Below are 18,676 nucleotides of genomic sequence, written 5' to 3' on the forward strand. Positions count from 1 at the left end.
CTCATTAACATTTAAAGCCACAGACACAGAAACAGCTCGTTCTGAGCAGGGCTGAAACAGAGGAGTTTTTAGACATGCAAAAATCCAATACAAGAGTGTTTTTTTCAGCAACAGACTTCACAGGCATGTTTTGGGGACCTCTGAGACCGATAGAGACCTGTCTTAAAGGGTAAAATATGTCCCCTTTAATGCTCTGGGTAGCATGTTTATCAGGATAGTCCAGTTCCATTGTGGTTGTTTGTTTGTTTGTTTAATGGTTTGTTTGTTTCCCAAACTTGTGTTTTGAGTTATTAGGGGGTAAATATTTATGTGTTTTTGTTATGGGGGTTATTTTGCCTGTTATGTACATAATATGGATTGTAATGTTTTGTTTCTGTTTGCTTGACACAGCTCTTACGGTGTGTTTGTGATGAAGGAGTGCACAGATCTAAGAAAATAAAAGAGTCACAAACCATCAGTGATAAAGAGTAACGCTCGTTCTAGCTGGGAGTGCTACACAGGGCGTAGCGTAGCGTGTGACGTCATCGTTTCAGGAAATGTGCGGATACGCACCCACACGGAGACGAAACGGCAGTCGCATACGGATGTATGCACCCTGGGACCAGGTTTCAAAAAGTACCGTTTACAGTCACCCGAGAGGCCGTTTCCGTGTGGATGAGACGCCGATCCGACAAAAAACTTTTGCGTATACGCCTGAATTCGTTTCTGTGTGAACGGGAAACACACACACACACACACACACACACACACACCCCATATCTCTTCAGAGTGTGCCTGAACGGCAGCACTCCCCTCATAGTAGCAGTCAGTGAAACGATTCTTTCTTTTCTGAGAAACAGAAAGTGAGACTAGTTCTGGGATGGACACACCAATGCCAGGAAAGGAAACGGCTCACTGCGGTAAGACATTTAGCAAAATCCACCAAAGGAAATCTATGATAGCAGGAGTTTTTGACTGCGTTTACTTTTCGGCCGCCCTGTTCTGATCTTCTTTTGTATGATAATGATTCAATCTAACAGCCTCATGCTGCCGTACTAGCTAGGGTCAGTATGACTTTACCTGCTCTCTGATCACATTTCAAATGTCTGTTTGCTGACATAAGAGCTGGTTTTGACCGGATGATTCTGCAGATCATACTCTTATTTTACAGCTTGTGTTGTCTTAATATTCTTAATCCAACGCTCATTCATTAAAAACCTCATTAACATCTGGATTTTCCCTTTTCACAGTGCGAAAAGACTGCATTTGATCACAGGTAAGCACACCATTTCATTACAATCAACACACCAATCTAAGTAGATTTGAATTTTCTAATTAGTAACTTTATTTCTAAAATTACTGCATCATTGTAAAAAGGGGTTATTTTGCAGGGAATGCCGTAAAAAAGTTGCAGAAATGAGTTTTGATTGCAAATGCTGTCAATATAATTACATTCATACATAATAAAGTAAAGAAGAATATAACCATATCATCCTTGGCATTTACCAACTACCAGTTCCACCTAAATTTATATGAAAAACATGAAAAAATTAGATACTGGATGCAAAACTCTAGAGAACATTAACATTTTGGTCATTTTTCACCCCAAGGCAACATAAGAGTTAATGCCGATATAATGAGTTTATTTTTTCATATAAACAGCTGTCATAAGAGATAATCATCGTTATACTCAGTGCAGTTAATTTCTGTTCTGCTCATTCATTCTTAAACAAGTGCTGCTTTATTTGAATATGCCCATAGCTTAAAGTGCACTTTTATGGTTTCCTTGTGCCCTCTGGAATCCTGGGAGACGGGTTTAAAGAATACCACTCTTATAGGTGTGCCACACACTGAAAGAAATCACTCCTGGTGTTTAAACTGTGGATTCAGTGACAGTGAAAGCTGCTGTTTTAAAGCTTATAGCTTCAATCAATTTGTCAAGTCTTACAGCACCAATTCATGACTAAAGTTATCTCGAGACACTTTACATAGAGGGCAGGTCCAGACCGTACTCTCGGTAGAAGTATTTAAAATTTGTGTTTGGTACATTATTTCTTTATTGTAACCATTCTTCTTGGTAATAAATCTTATATCGTTGGAAAGCCTGTTTATTACCCTTTTAAATGATGCCACATTTGTAAGGATCATGCATTTGTGGGATGAGCAGCAGAGCTGAGTATGTGGGTTGCGCCCATGAAAAATGTGCCAAATCTTCTCTGCCAATGCCAAACAGCTGATTTTGCTGTTGCTATTGACTCTTGTTTTGAGCTTCTGGTACCCCCAGGTGCCAATCAGGCACATCCCTCCACCTGAACATGCAGAGGAACGTTATGTTCGGCGATGAGTCCAGATTCTGCTGAGGGCAGTTGGATCGTAGGGCCAAAGTGTGGAGAAGATGCAGAGAACGCTCTGCTGATTACTGCACTGACAGAGTAACATCTTTTGGTGGAGGCAGTGTGGTGGATTGGGGCGGCATCTCCCTCAGTGGAAAAAAACAAGGCTTGTCATCACTGGAGGCAATCTCAATGCAGAGAGATACCAACAAGAGAATTCTGCAACCAGTGGCAATCCCATAGCTCCACAGTCTGGGACCGAACTCCATCCTCCAAGATGACACCACTCGCCCCCACAGAGCGGGGTTTATCAGAGACTACCTCCAGAATTTGGGAGTGGAGAGGATGGAATGTCCTGCCAGCAGTCCTGACCTTTAACCCCATTGAACACTTGTGGGATCAACTGTTCGTGCCAGAGTGACCAACACAACCACGTTGGCTGACTGGCGACAAATGCTGGTTGAAGAATGGGATGCCATCCCACAGCAGTGTGAGACCAGGCTGGTGACCAGCATGAGGAAGAAAAAATATATGTATATAAAATAATGTGCCAAAAATGATAATGCATTAAAATCAATATTGTTATCAATTATTGACATGGTCAAGGCCGTAATATCTTCATCACCAATATTTCACTTTGCACCTCATTTTTGGAAATATTGCATATTTTGTGTTTTTCCCGTTGAAAAAGAAAACAGGGGTTCTAATGACAAAAAAAGACCATAAAAACATAAATAATATTGAAAAATCATAATAAACTTTAAATCTATAGATAGGTCTGAGGTTGTTGAAAAGATCTGATGCAGTGAAAGTAAAAAAAAATATTTATGTATTACATTTTACAGCCTTTTTATGAGATGGACCGTTTGTGTCCACAGCAGCGTTTTTGATTCACTTTATCCCACTTTTTTAGAGCTTAAAAACAAATATCTAATTTCTGTTACTATACTAACAGGAGAATTCTTGTTTTTTGCTATATTCATGTGTGTCTGCATGGTTTTGCTCTAAACTCATGTCAAGATAGAAAGCTCATTTTCTGATACAGCTCAAAGGAATCAGTGGAATTAGGTGTGTCTATCCATTTGGCCTGGAGCCTATAAATGCCACTTTCAATCAAACCTGTTCAAACAGTTGAAAAATGCTTCTAATCTTTTACACTGTTGTTAGATAATGAGACCACACTGGGAGTTAAAGTTGTTTTACATTTTTTGGCAGCACTGCCCCACTGCACAGGAGGAAATCCTGAACTGTAAGCCAGGGCGGCAGGTCCAGACTGGCACTACGGAGAAAAGATGGAAGCGAAAGAGAAGAGGCGAACCACTTCTTCAAGCTGTCTCTCTGTTAAAAGCGACGCATCCAAAGAAGAGCCGATATATTTCAGCCAGGAGGAGAGGTATGGGATGACTTCTGCTCTGTCATATCTCACATTAAGCCTTTTTATGCCGACTGTCAGAAATCGATAAAAGAACAGAGGTTACAAATAATGAGAAGCAGTGCGCAGAGATCAGGGATTTTAATAGCTGGATATTCAAGCAATGGTTCTCAACTGGTGGGTCGGGACCCAAAGGGGGCCCCTTTTCAGTGGATCCTTTTGGATGTAAAAAGTGTATCAAATGAATACTGGGTTCTTATATTTGGAATTATTTGTGCAACTTTTCAACACAATCCTGCCAAATTTTGCTACTTCTTTTTGCCACTTTAAACCCATTTTGACTGTTTTTGCCCTTTCTGGCACATTTTTGCCACTGTTTCACCATTTTTAACTGTTTCTTGCAGCCTGTTGTCCATTTTTGACACTTTTAGCCCATTGTTGCTGTGTTTCCCCATCTTTTCATTCCTGTTTGCCACTTTTTTTTTTTGCTAGTGTGAACCCATATTTGCCACATTTTCACCTCTTTTTATAATTTTGTAATTAATCTCTGTTAAGTTGTCTGAGTTTTCTCTGCTCTATTTCCTGACATTCTGACCTTTGGACACTTCACGGCTTGGATCTGAAGTCTGACATTACTTTCCAAATAGTTGATTTCAGTATGAACGTGCACACTGGTACCATCACCAGTAAAAATGTTTTTCTATTTCAAGAGAAGAGGTTTGCATTTTAACAAAGGAGATATTTGTACTAAAGCATACATTTAAAAAAGAGTGGTTATTATTCAGGTAAAAAATCAAATCTGATTATCGCAGCTTATTTACAGTGGACCGTAGTTCTCCCATTTATGGGCGGCCTTGATGTGGACGTATGTTGATCATAGACTGTTGTTCTATTTGTCCACAGAGGGTGGAGCACCTTCCTCCAGTATTAACTATAAACGACTGAGACTTTCAGAAGTGCCCCTTTTATAGCCATCATTGAACTGGGTCCTTGACCAGTGGTCCTGAGTCGGCTGGCCTACTTGTAGAGGAGGAGTCTTGATCATCAGTAATCCTAGAGAACTGATGCATGTTCCATAGCTGGAACAGCCTGGCTTCACGGTTGCTGAAGCTGAAGGGAATGATCTACCTTTTTAGGCTCACTGGTCCTAAAAGGGGGGACTTAGGACCCAATAGAGCAGGGGTCATCAAGTACATTTGCACAAAGGTTAGATTTAGTCTTGACAGAGACTCTTGTGGCCGGGCTTTGAAATAAATAAAAATCAAATAAATATGTTGGCCTGGTTCACATATTATTGTATTAGTATTAGTATTTTCTTTCAAAATGTAGAAAATGTTTAGGAGTTACCAGTGAGATTAAGCCATGTTATCTAGAATACAGCAGGCTGTAAGGAGACAGGCCTGGGGTCTGAAAACCTGATTCAGCTCCGATATTAACTCATGTTGGCACTTTTTAACCCATTTTTCACAACGATTTTTGGCCATTTTTGCAACAACCAATGTTTGCCCCATTTTGCTACACTTAAACCCCTTTTCAGTACTTTTCCAGGCTATCTGGCAACATTCTTGCCACTTATAACCTATTTTTGATGCCTTTTTTTCTTCTTTTACCAATTGTTGCCATTTTTTAGCCTCTTTACACCACTTTTCCTGCCAGTTTTTCTCCCTTTGTGCCGCTCCGCAACCCATTTTGACACTTATCACCCATTTTTGTCACTCTCTAACCCCTTCTCACCAGTTTATCTGGCCATTGTTGCAACATTTCTGCCACTCTTAACCCGTTTTTTAAAATATATTTCAAAATTGTTTACTAATAATGGCTGACAAGTGAATTCCTGTACAAACAGGTCAAATGTTAATTCAGGGGTGTCAGACTCAATCATAGCAGGGGCCAAATTGTGAATTTGGGTCTAACCTGAGGGCCGAACTGGGCCAAAATTTCCCATAAACTGTCAACCTAATCTTCACCAGTGACCAATTATAGGGAAAAATGTAACATTGATGATAAATGATCTTGCAATAAAAAGGTCAAAAGATAAAATCATGATTTTTAACAGTTAAAGTAGTAAAACGTACTAAAGTAGTAAAAAAAATTCCAAATCATGAGTTTAAAAGGTCAAAAGATGAGAAAAAAATCAAACTGTTAACCTTTTTGAATTGAAAAAGGTCAATATTTTGAATTAAAAGTTATACTAAGTTGAGTTGAAAAGGTCAAGATTTGAGAAGAAAAAATCGAAATCGAGAGTTTTAAAGCTGAAAATATAAGATAAAATTCTAAGTTAAGATTTTTCTATGTCAAAATTTGAGATAAAATTTAAAATATGGAGTTATAAAAGTCCAAAGATGAGAGATTCTAAATCAAAAAGGTTAATATTTGGGATAAATATTCAACGTTAGACGTTGACAATAGCAAACTGTAAGATAAAACTCAAATTTGTGAGTTTGAAACATCAGAATATGACTCAAAAATTAAAATCATGAATCTAAATGGTAAAAACATGAGATGAAAGTCAAATTCATGATTTGAAAAGGTCAAAATATGAAGTTTAGATTGTTATTCTGGAGGAAATGTGCAGAGCTCATACTAGTGGGCCAGTTCTAATCCAGATATGGTCTGATCTGGGGGTATGACTGTGCCAGATTTGGACCGTGGGCCTTAAGTTTGACACCCCTAAGTTAATTCATTCTGAAGTGATTTCAGTATGGATGGTTTTGGGGTGGGTTGGACTGGGGGCTGGACAGGAAGCTTTGGGGGACCTGCTGGGCCCTCGGGCCACCAGTTGATGAGTGCAGTAGATCATTTTCTTATGGCAAACGTGTTTCTGTGATGTCACAGGAAGCTCCAACATTGTTATCATGATGTTCTGTTATTTCCCAGGTTTTTAGTCAAACGTTGAGATTCTGAAAACTTTTAAACGTGTTATGTCACGACTGAAATGTAACGGCAGAGACTGCTGGTACTGAAAACTGGACCAGATTCCTTATTAAAGACCTGTTTATTAACCTGTTCTCTACCATCAGATCACAGCTAGCATTATATTTTTATCATCCTAGTAAATCACTTAATGGAATAAAGACAAAAATCAAGTAAAGCTCAAACACAAGCTAACTCTGAATATCATTTCTAGGAGTCCTCCATGTGCTGAAGCGGCTGAGATGGATCCAAACTATGGAAAGAGGCTCGATGCACCAACAGACCTGTCTGTAAAGAGTTACAGGTCAAAGAGCCCACCACTAACATTCAAGCCTGAAAACATAGACAACAGGTGAGTCTTCATGTATCTTTGATTTATTCACTGAGTGAATCTTTTTAAAAGTCGACCTTTCACACTGTGACTGTGAGACACAAAAGTCTTTAAGGAGGAAACGGTCATCTCTACAGCTACCAATCCCAGTTTCATACTTGGTCCGTGCAGAGACTTGAAGCTGCAAACCTCTGCTTCTAGATCCAGGTGCTTACAGACTCAGCTAATAATCCCAAAAAAGACACAAGATCAGACGTACTCCAGACTCAGACCGGGTGCCTGTTTGCAGCGTTCAGCTGTGTTCAAGTCAGCTCTGGCTTATACTGTCTTTTATCGTCATGGCCCTGACTTTCATCATGAGTTTTACAACAGTAAATCCCTCTAAGAGTGACTTGGTTCCATGTTCAACTGAGCCAGGAAAAAAACTGAATCAAAGCATTCTGTGCAACAGGATGAGTTCCTCCACAGAAAATGCAAAACTGGGCTTTTATTTTGAAAAGCATAACCCAGAAGCATGCGCATACTATGTTTAAAGGAGCCACAGTTCTTGTGTTTCAAATACATTGGCCAGATGTGGCCATCGAACAGGCCGGGTGGATCTGGCACCATGTAGTTCCTTGAGCACCTCCTCTTTTTGCATTCTTCATATGGGATGGAAATAAAGTAACGTTGGATCAGCACATCGATCAAAGGTTCGTAGGTGTAAAGCAGGAAGCCTTCCACAATAAGGATTTGAGTCTCCTCCTCCTTAGTGTCAGACTTTGGGACGATCTCATTGTCCAGGGTGTCATTAACACCATGAGATTTCTCAAACTTCACCAGGTTATCCAACCATTCGTAGATCGTACTCTTCATGGCGTCCACGTCCAGAGCATTGATGACATGAAATGATGTGAGGGCTTGTGGCCCTCATCAGGGTCATCAAGAGCCAGACTGCAAACATACTCTACCAATGTGGACATGCAAGTGTAGATTTCTGCCAGATCTCTCAGCGTATTCTTGCATCATTGTGCTCCCTGTACTCCTAAAATCAAAGATCCAAGGTCTAATCAGTTCATCTCTCAGTCGGGGTGGACATTTGTGCAAAGTCTGAAGAAAAGCCCTTGGAGCATGCTTGAGATGTTGTGTTCATTAGAATGACCCAGACAGACAAGCATTAGAAGAGACAACCCAAGACATAACATGACTAATAGAATACAAGAAGTTATTCCAAAAAGATGCACAGAGTTTTGATGATTAAATATGATAAATCTAGATTTAATTTTCACAATCATCATTTTCATAGTTTTGCATTCTAAGTCTTAATTTAGCCTGCATGATATGAAAAAAATATGAGCAATAACATTGTCCAGTATTGAGATATATGTAGTGGCATAAATAACCAATATAAAAGTCTTTTTAACCTCCTTTCTTACACATTCTGATACCTGGTTTTACCTGTTAAGTCCGAGCCTCTTTAATTAGGCTACTGCCCAAAATATAAAGTCCATCTTTAAATGAGTAAAACTCTGTGACTACAAGGTCTACTGGATCAGAGAGAATCAAGTTTGCAAATGGAAAATTTCATTTTTGCCTATTTTTTTGTTTGCAGTTTTAGCATATACGTATATCTCATAGAAATTATGCAGTTGAAGTTCAAAAATCTCCAGTAGGCCAAAGCACCACATTTTTTTTTTTTTTACTCATATGCCATTATAGATGGTCACTGCATCATGGAATTCTTTTTTCCCCCTCAAATCACCCAGACCTCCATATAGTTCCCCTTCAAAGAAAGTCTTGCAAAGGAACTAAAGTCTGACACCAAGAGGAGCAGATTTATGTTTAATGGCACAAAAAAACAACACAAAGTGAGAAAACTAAACGAAACTGTTGAAACAAATGGAAACTGCACAAACATGACAAGAATTTTCAGTAGAGGCTTGGCTTTCCAATGAGACCATGCTTGTGTCTGTAGTACCAGGCACCATCCTGTAGGGGGCGGAAGTGTCTGGCTACGTAGCGCTACGGCTACTTTGATATGTGGTCATTGATTTGAGTCCTTCTTGAGTTGGATGTGGTGTAGCTGAGCTTCTTTTGTTTAATTTGATGTGTAAAATGACTATTTTTGTGCTAAAGTAGAGTCTACAGAGCAATTTTGTTTGGATCAAGGTGAGCAGGACCAAATTTGGTCCCGCTAGGGCTTAAGGGGTTTTAAGAACGTCGTCTTGACCATGTCTAAATGCACTGGATGCTGCCATATGATTGACTGATTAAATATTTGCCCTTAAAGCAACTGATCTGATATACCTAATGAAGTGGTTGGTAACTGTATACATGCCAATACATTACATTTCAACAGCTTAGTGTTATAGATTACCGCTTACATCTTTTAGTACTAAAATGCTCTTTTTTGTTTCCAGGAATGTGATACCAGTGGCAGTGCAATCCCCCATTCTTAGACCACAGGCACAAAGAGTGTGTAGTATCTTTTATCTTCATTCTAACTTTTTCTGTTATTAAGTAAATAGCTTAAAAATAGCCATCATTTATTTGTATTTCCTTTTTGTGTACAGGTACATGATCTCACACTCCCACCACAGATGGAGACCTGGACAAAAGAGCAGGTTAAAGACTGGCTGATTGTTGGACTCAGAGTAGAACAGAAAATTGCACAGAAACTCTTTGACCAGGAGTGTTCTGGAGCTTGCTTGGCCTCCTTTGAGAAACAAGATCTGGTAGAACTAGGTGTTCCACTTGCACCAGCATTGCAAATCACACGACAGGTTGAAAAGTTTAAACGGCAATCAGAAACATCCACCATTACTTCTACATTACCAAAGAGCTTCTCTGAACCACAGGATCACGAAAGATGGAAAAGTGCAAGGATTCAGGAAGTGTCAGAAAACCTAGATGAATCTGTGGAAACTGAAACGGTGTCATCAGATTCAGGGATCCAAAGTCAGAGCTCCTCATTGCTGATGCTACAGGAGGCAAGAAGCAAAATACAATCTTTAATCGGTCAGACACAGACAGATGAGGCACAGTTACTTCCAGAAGTTTCTGATAGTTCAAACGTACTTCCACAAAAGGCTCCAATTTGCCAAATCCGATCCTTTGACAAAAGCAGCTCATCCATTTCCTACATAGAAAATGGGATTTTTCCCCCAGTAGCTGGTCCAAGTAACCTTCTTGACCCTGTCCATGAGTACCAGCTTCTGCCTGAAGCCAGTGAAGCAAGTGAAAGAGAGGTCCTTTACGAATTCACAAAGGAAATATTCAGTTTTGCTGCAGGCTGCATGAACTCACGGACAAATGGCACTATTCATTTTGGAGTTAGAAACCAGCCTGAACAAGGAGATGGCCAGGTAGTTGGGCACAAAATCACCTCTTTCATAAAGTACACAGAGGCGTTTAATACCCATCTGAGTGAGTATTTTGAAGAAAAACATGTAAATACTGCAAGAATGTGCATCAGGCCGCCTAAATTCATACAAGTCCGCTGTCAAGATGGGACCTCTTCAGATAAATGGGTCATTGAGGTTGATGTAGTCCCGACGCATTCACTGATTCAAGAGAGTATTTTCTACACTCGGCTGAGTATTGCATCTGCAGAGAAAAAGCAAGAAATCAAGACTGAATGTCTCTTCATCAGGGATGGCCCAAGATCAATAAATGTTCTGTCCGATAGTAATCCTCGAAGAGTCCAAGAGGAGATGAAAAGCTTGACTGAAAAGGTCCAGTGTTGGGCATCGGCACGAAAGACCGTGGAGGAAAAGGATGAAAAACCACTGTCTCAAGGCAACCAGGGCCAGAGGCTGAAGCAGCTGATAACACAAGGAAAAGAAGCATTCGAGACTTCCATCCAAGTCATTCTTGTCACAGACAAATGTCCCCCAGACCAGCTGGAGCACCTTGACTTCCTCAAAGAGATGAAGTTGTTTGTGGTTCTTGAGTTTGATCCAGAGTCTGACGTGAATGGAACGTGCAGCTTTTACAGGCGAGACCATGTAGGCAATCTGCACTATCCGCACATGTATGACTCTCAAGACAGTGTGACAGCTACTATTCAGAAGCTGAACTTATTTCAGCAAACAAGCTGGGTTTTCTGCAATGGACGAGTAAATGAAGGAAGTGAATCAGACAAGCCCCTAACACAGAGTGAATGGCTTAAAAAACGCTCTGGTGAGATGAGCAACTTGGTTTCATTTCTTTTCAAACCAGATTTGCTTTCCAAAGACAGACTCCTCGTGATCTTCATTCTCCACTCAGCAGTAACAGACATCTCAAGCCCTATATTGGAGGCTTTCTGTGCAATCTACCGCACACTGGAAGGAGTTAAAAACATGCTGTGCATATGCAAAGACTCGACTGTGTTCAGCCACTGGAGGCAGCTGATCGACTGCCGCTGCAAGGAGGACATCACCAGCAAATGCATCTATGAGCTCAGTCTGAATGAAATATCAAGCACCATCAAAAAGCTCAAAGAACCTCAAACACAATCGTCTAGAAGGTTCTTGCCATCCACGGGGTCCAGCTCGGTGCTGCTGATGAAAAAGGATGAAGAGCTGATGACTGTTTTGGACATCTTGTGTGAAAATGAGTGTGAGAACACAGAAATTGAAATGAATGACTCGTTTCAGAACTTCAAGATAAGAACAGAGGAGGACTTCTACAGAGGAGGGCAAGTCACATGGTGGAACTTCTACCTTTCTGAGAAAGACAGCCTGCCATTCATCAGTCGGGACAAATACAAAGAGTTGTATGACCTCATCACGCCAGTAGAAGGCCACATAACTCCATGTGTTATAATCAATCTTTTCCATCATCCTGGATGTGGGGGAACAACTCTGGCAATGCATGTTCTCTGGAACCTGAGAGGGAAATTCAGATGTGCAGTTGTTAAAAACAACATGGCAGCAAATCATGAAATCGCAGCTCAAGTCATAAACCTTCTGACGTACGGCAAGCAGGAGCAGTCAAGCTGCACACCTGTGCTTCTCTTGGTGGACAACTGGGATGATGTAGAAGATCTGAAACAGTGCATCCTGACTGCTGCCAATGACAGGAGGCGATCCAACCAGCTCCTGGTGATCATATTGAGCTGTGAGAGAACCAGGTTCCCCGACGAGAGCTCCAGAAACAGCCGCAGTCCAAATGTTTTCATCACCAACAAGCTGTCACAAAGAGAGCAGGCTTTGTTTTCTGATAAACTCCAACAACTCAAGAGCTACCATGAAAAGCCAGACACATTCTATGCCTTCATGATCATGACAAATAATTTCAGTGACACTTACATCTCAAATCTGGTGAACAACATTGTTGGCGATCTGGATGCCACCACCCAGGAAGGAAGGCTTTTCTCCTTCCTGGCTTTGCTGAACACCTACGTCAACGGGTCCTACATGTCGCTGTCGTTGTGCGAAGAGTTAGTAGGGATAAGGAACGTTTTCTGGAAGCAAGATACTCTTGTTGACAGAATGAATCCCTACTCCACACTGATGATCACTTTCACTGTTGAAGAGCATGGCAGCTATCAAGCCGTTCGGTTGCTGCACCAAATGATTGCAAGAAAATGCCTTGAAGTCCTCACCCAGAGACACAATCTTTCCCGGACTGAGATGATTGTGAATCTTCTTCATTGTGACAAACTCTACAAATCGTGCATGGGGAAGGATTTCCTGGTCCACAATATCCAAAGCATGCTCGTCACACGTCACAGGAAAGACCAAGGGGACGACAAGGACACGCTGTTCTCTCCGGTGATTGAAGACATAGAAGAGAATGAAGGATCTGACAGGGTCGAAGATGTTCTGGAAAAAGCCACATGTAGGTTTGACAAAAGCGCAACACTGCCGCAAGCACTGGCGAGATACTTCTGTTTGAGAAAGAAAGACTTTAAATCAGCTCTCAAATGGGCTCTGGTGGCGCAGAGTAAAAACGCCAATTCCTACATTGCTGATACTGTTGGACAAGTGTACAAGATCAATCTCAAAAAGGAAATTGAAAACCCTAAGGCTCTCACTCCAGAATCATTGGACCAGTCTTTAAAACTCGCGTCTTGTGCTGTGAATGCATTCCAGGAGTCACAGGAGCTGGCAAAGAAGGATGACTTTTTAGAGGCCTTTGATATGCACCATCGTAAAAGGCCTAAGTCCTACAACGTATCTGGATATGCCGGAGAGATGGATGTCATCATGATCCTCCTTGATGTCATTAAAGAGCTTCCTGTCTTTACCTCCAGTGACAGACACAAGAGGGATAAAGTGCTGCAGTTCCTCAAAGGTCACCACTCAGTGAGCAGTCTATTTGACTCAAGCAGCACAACCATCAACCAGGACAGCGACCGGTTTATCGCTGTCCTGGCAGACCATGAGAGATTCCTCATCTCTCTTAAACCAAGGCTCAGTGAAGTCTTCAAGTTCTTTGAAAGCTACTTCACATACCTGAAACCGAGGTCACCTGAGAAAGCAACAGATGATGAAAAAAACAAGCGAAAGATTTCGGAGCACTTCAAAAAATACATGCAGATATTCAGCATTTCAGAAGAGGAGAAAGCATCTGAAAAGAAAAGCAAACCCAACCTCAGTCTGAGTCAAGAGATAGTTGACCACAAGCTCTACCTGGAAACAAAAAGAGCAGACTCTTTTGCTGGACTGCTGCAGCACTTGAATGACAAAAACCCTGTGGAAATGGAGCACATCCTCAAAAAATGGCAGTTTATCTTTGAGAGATCCCCAAGCAGAAAGGTTTCAGACACAGTCAACTTCATTTTGGCAAACGTTGTTCTCCACAGCCTCAAGCCCTCGTCAACATCGCTGAAAAAATACGAGGAGCTGGTTTCTCTCCTCAACGACGCGCTGCAAAGCGAAGGCACTCATTCACGTTTGACCGAGGTGTACTACCTCTCCATGTTGTTAATGTGGCCTTCCAAGGACCAAAGGCTTGAAAGCTTAGAAACGTACAAAAACATCAGTGTTTACGTCGCATCGATCAAGAAATCTTTTCACCGCCGCTTCTCTCACATGTTTCCGGCGAGGAGTGCCATTGCTCATTTCTTCCTTGGGAAATCCAATGAACTCAAAAGAGTTGTGCCCAAAGTGAAGCTCGATCAAATTCTGGTTAATGTTTCAAGGCAGCAAACCTCCAGCAGTGGCCAGCCACGTAACCTTCACCAACTGTGGCAGAGTGGGGAAGCTTGGAACGAGCCAGAGATCCAGAAGAAGCTGTTGAGGATTAAAGGACAGTCAGAGCAGGGGGACATTTACGTTAACTATGGTGGAACCCACAAGATGCAGGTGCGTCCAGTCTACCTGGGTGATATTCGAAGCGGATACAGTCGGGAGGAAGTATCTTTCTACCTAGGGTTCACCTTGGAGGGCCCTGTGGCCTACAACATCAAGTATGAAAATGAGAAATGAGTCTACGCTGGTCACATGCAAAAGCAACACTACAGCACAGACGATGGGCCTTTTGAACAATTAAGTGCTTTCTTTTTATAGATTTTGTGGTTTAATTTTATTATCAGTGGCAGAACGGTAAAAACACAAACTGACCATGGGCTCAGAGACTGGAAGGAGTCTGTCACATTCGTTATGTGAGCAACAAACTGAACAAACTTTAGTAGGCATGCACACACAATTCTTCACTATCAGTGGAGCCAGTTTGCAAATTAAACTCTTTCCAAAGCTGGTTGAGAGAGCAGAAAACACCTTTTTTTCTGCCAAGAAAAGCTCTCAGTGTGGTTCTATGCTCATCTTTTAGTAAAGAAATGTTGTCTGAGCTACTACAGCTGCATCCATGCTAATCTCTTCATCAACCACTATTTTTCACGGCCTTGCAGTTGCATTAATTTTTTCCCTGCTGGTACCAATGACAAGCATACCAGCTTGAACCCTCTTCCTGATCACAGAAGAAAATCTGGCCATTCTGTTGGCTTTGCAAAGTTGAATTCAACCAGGAATGGTTATGAAAAATGTAGGCTGGCTGAAAATATGATGCAGTTGGTTGCCCCATTGCATCTTCTCTGGACTTTGTTTTTCAAGCTGATTATTTTCTCTCCATTGAAATTAGGTGATGCAGTGTGCATGGACTTATGCAAAGACTTGATGAACTAAACCATGCATCGTTGGGCGTACATATTTTGGTTCTATAACTGCACACATTTGCACAGTAAGGGCAAAACCAAGAGTAGACTTCCAAAACCCAGGTCTTTTTTTCTTGATTTTGCTTGCAGGCAGGCCTGTGTAATGCTTCTTTACCCTCCTGTAATGAAGGATATGTACAAGCAGGAAATGTTTTGGATTTAAGTTGTGCTAAATAGACATCTGAGATAACAAATCAAACTGTTAAACTTTTCAAAGTAAACTTTATTGAAACGGTCATGGTCCATCCAGATTAACTTTTATGATGTTGTGCCTAACTTTTAGACCATACAGCACTAGCGTGTAAATTGTCAGTACTGGTCACGTGTCATAGTGATTCAGTCTCACAGTGTGAGTGTGAGTTCTTGAGTCGGCTTAAATTGCACAATGTGAGCCTGGCCAAAGTTTTATATTTTGCCCACTGAACTGCAATGTCTGACCACTACTGACAGACAAACTCAAAGGGCCCTTTATTATTTCATTTTTTAAATTCAACTTGTCATTTGGTGTTTATGTCTATTGTTTCATAAACAGTATGCTTTGACTTCATTTTGTCTATTTTAATTTTATTTTCTTTTATTTTATTTGTATTCAGGTTTTTAAAATAATTTTTATGGCTGACATGCTGTAATTAGGGCTGTCACGATATCAGATTTTCACTTCACGATTATTGTGGTACTCTCAAAATAAGTATTTTGTTGAGATTTTATTACTTTTTGTTTCATTTCCTCGAAGAGTCACCTTTTTTTGTTGTTATTACAAATTGTATTATTTTTATGCTGTCAAATTGATTTATAATGAGAAATTACAGAGAAGCACACAATGACATGCAGTTTCATAAAATGGACACCTGGTGGCAGCACAGCCATGTTTAGTATTTTAGTTTGTGTTTATATATATAGTGTAAATGTACTACAGCCTAACTGCAAGAGAGATTTATTCTGTTATAAAAAGTGAACACTTACAAAATGTACAGTGATTACAAAAATAATCTTTAAAGAGAAGATAAAGAGGACGTGTTTAAGGGAGAAGTGCACATATGGCTAATGATAGATGGAAGATGCAATATAAAGAGAAACTGTTTATTTTATCTTTACTACAGATGCTGATAGGTTTATTTTGGAAAATGTGTAAAAAGAGACATTTATGGGAAAACAGACATTCAATGCTATCCAGATGTGGATGTAACCAGCGCTGTAATATAAAGCAGACAAAGTAACAGAGAATAACTCATGATTGCAGTTAAATGGTTAAAATGAATATGTTAATAAATATAATCCGGTTGGATGGAGAATGAGCAACAGTTGTCCTGTTTCCCTAGTTTCTGTGTGGTATTTCTAATATCTCCAGGGCACTCCTACCAGCAGGTTATCTATATATCTGACAGCAGAGACCTAGCCAGGACCCGCTACATTATTGTGGGCAAAAAATGTCCCGATATCGATAAAAATATAAATAATAATTGGACAATTAATCAAATTTGTCTTTAACTTTATTTATGTTGTGTTCCCTCTTTTGGCAGATGAAGTACACTCAAAATACCTGTCTAAGGAGGTACTGCAGCTGTTGTGTCATTGCGGAGGGTCATATTTCTTAAAAAATGCAGAAATATTAATGGAAGGTTTTTATTTATTCTGTCGCATGTGCTTTTAAGCTTTTCAAAGTAAAAAAAAACAAACAAAAAAAACCCATCTGATTTAGGTTTTTTCAGTTCGGCAACAAGAGTGAAATTTCCATGTTGTGATCAGCAGGGTCAGTCTGTTATCAAAATCCAAGATAATTCTTTTTACATTCATCAGTTATCAGAGATAACGCACTTTCACCAGAGGTAAAGATTCAGGGCTTTTGAGTTATCATTAGGGGTACAGACCCCACGAGCCCCCCCATGGCTCCACCTCAGACTGATAAACTTATACACCACACAGGATTTACATTGTCATAATGCCAAAAACTGTGTCAGAAAGGTAGGGTTATAGACACGTTAGGAAATAATTAATTACAGACATATTTCAAGAGCACCTGCAGCAGTTTTGGGATCAGGTCTGAATTTAATTTTTGCACTAAAACTGTTTAAATTAGTAAACAAGGCACAGTCTCATTTCTTTAAATGCGCACAGAAGCTTTAACGCTCCTCATAGCTGCAGACAGTATCAGCGTCTCCACTGCTCTGATGGCGTCATGACGCACAGGAAGGGACTGGCACAGAGATTCTGAGCCAACATTCTGTTATTTGAGGGGAAATTCCTTCTATCCATGAAAATTGGCCTCTTTTTATAAAGCGTTTAATTTACGGACAAGGACAGGAACAGAGAGGGACAAACAGAGTAAAAACGAACTCTCAGAGAGAGCTGATGGAGCGCTGCGCTCTTTGGCACTCACGAACAATGATCAGGAAAATAATTCTACCTACAGCTTAAAAAACAAAGGATGTAGTCTGTAAATATCACCCTGATGTTACTCTTATCAATACTGCCAAGTTAATTAGTCCAGGCTGCCAGCTGCTGATGTTTTTGGAGCGTTGAAGCTGACGAGGATGTGAGACTTTTTTTCGTGCTTCATTCAGTGAGAAAACTTGGTTTAGAACAGTGAAAAAACCTTATTTGTCAAGGGCAGTGCTTAAGTGAACGCAGTATTATAATTTCTTAACCTGAACACAGCTTCTGTCATTGTGTGCATTACATGGAGGGTCAGACTTTAGGAGGAATTGGACATGCATGTGCGTTAATGTTTAAAAAGAAGGTTGGCACACACCGCACCAGCAGGTGTTAATGATCAGGAAATCAGGGGGGATGGGCTCGTGATGGCGCTGGAGTGGCACTGGATCATTTACATGATATTATCATATGAACATTTTTAACACTATATTGAAATTTTGTTTTTTAATACTACGGTTGTCGTCAATACCGGTATACCGCGACAGCTCTAGCTGTGATATTGGGATCTGAATTATACATTTGATTTTTTTATGATTAAGTATCATTACATAAAATATTTTGTTGGAGCTTTTCTGTCCTTGAATAAAAAAGAAGTACTTTGGGATTGTTTTCTTGTGCAAGCACAGATTATTTGGATTGTAAGGCTGCCCTTAAACTACATTCTTTTTACATCTTAGCTGTTGAAAAAAATGTTGACTTGTGGAGTGTTAAAGGTCACATATTTTACCCCTTTAAGACAAGATTTAATTGGTCTCAGAGGTCCCCAAAACATGCCTGTGAAGTCCGTTGCTGAAAAAACACTCCAGTATTGGATTTCTGCATGTCTAAAAACCCCTCTGTTTCAGCCCTGCTCAGAACGAGCTGCTTCTGTATCTGTGGCTTTAAATGTTAATGAGCTGTCTGACTCCGCCCCTCACAGGAAATGGATATGGCTTAATAGATGTGGCTCTCCTGATCCTATAGCTGAGAGGGGGATCAAGAACTTCCTTCCAAGCAGGGCGGACCAACCGAACTTGGGGGCGGTGCTAACTCCCCACATGACATCATGAATGAAAAATCTGAGGCTTGTTTTAGCACACATTTTCTGATTCTTTTGGGCAGGCCAGGGGCACCTATTTTAGTTAGAAAAGCCTGAAAAAGTGGAATTTTAAAAAAAATTGTACATATTCAATGAAAGTCAAACCCTTTGTTAC

The 18,676-nt window shown here is 40.5% G+C and overlaps 1 protein-coding gene across 2 annotated transcripts; it reads left to right on the plus strand.

Moving 5' to 3' along the window:
* The first annotated feature begins 570 nt into the window (after positions 1-570).
* LOC121508544 (sterile alpha motif domain-containing protein 9-like) lies at positions 571-16,376 on the plus strand. Of its 2 annotated transcripts, none has more exons than XM_041785473.1 (6): positions 571-899; positions 1,230-1,255; positions 3,528-3,705; positions 6,812-6,949; positions 9,328-9,382; positions 9,481-16,376. In XM_041785473.1, the coding sequence occupies exons 3-6, from the start codon at positions 3,605-3,607 to the stop codon at positions 14,323-14,325; spliced, it is 5,139 nt and encodes a 1,712-aa protein (XP_041641407.1). In that variant the 5' UTR covers positions 571-899; positions 1,230-1,255; positions 3,528-3,604; the 3' UTR covers positions 14,326-16,376. The 2 variants fall into 2 exon arrangements, with proteins under 2 accessions (XP_041641407.1, XP_041641408.1); XM_041785474.1 differs by lacking the exon at positions 571-899 and adding an exon at positions 929-1,043.
* The last annotated feature ends 2,300 nt before the right edge of the window (positions 16,377-18,676 follow it).

This window comes from Cheilinus undulatus, linkage group 4 (genome assembly GCF_018320785.1).
Source record: "Cheilinus undulatus linkage group 4, ASM1832078v1, whole genome shotgun sequence".
In the NCBI taxonomy this organism is placed as follows: domain Eukaryota; kingdom Metazoa; phylum Chordata; class Actinopteri; order Labriformes; family Labridae; genus Cheilinus; species Cheilinus undulatus.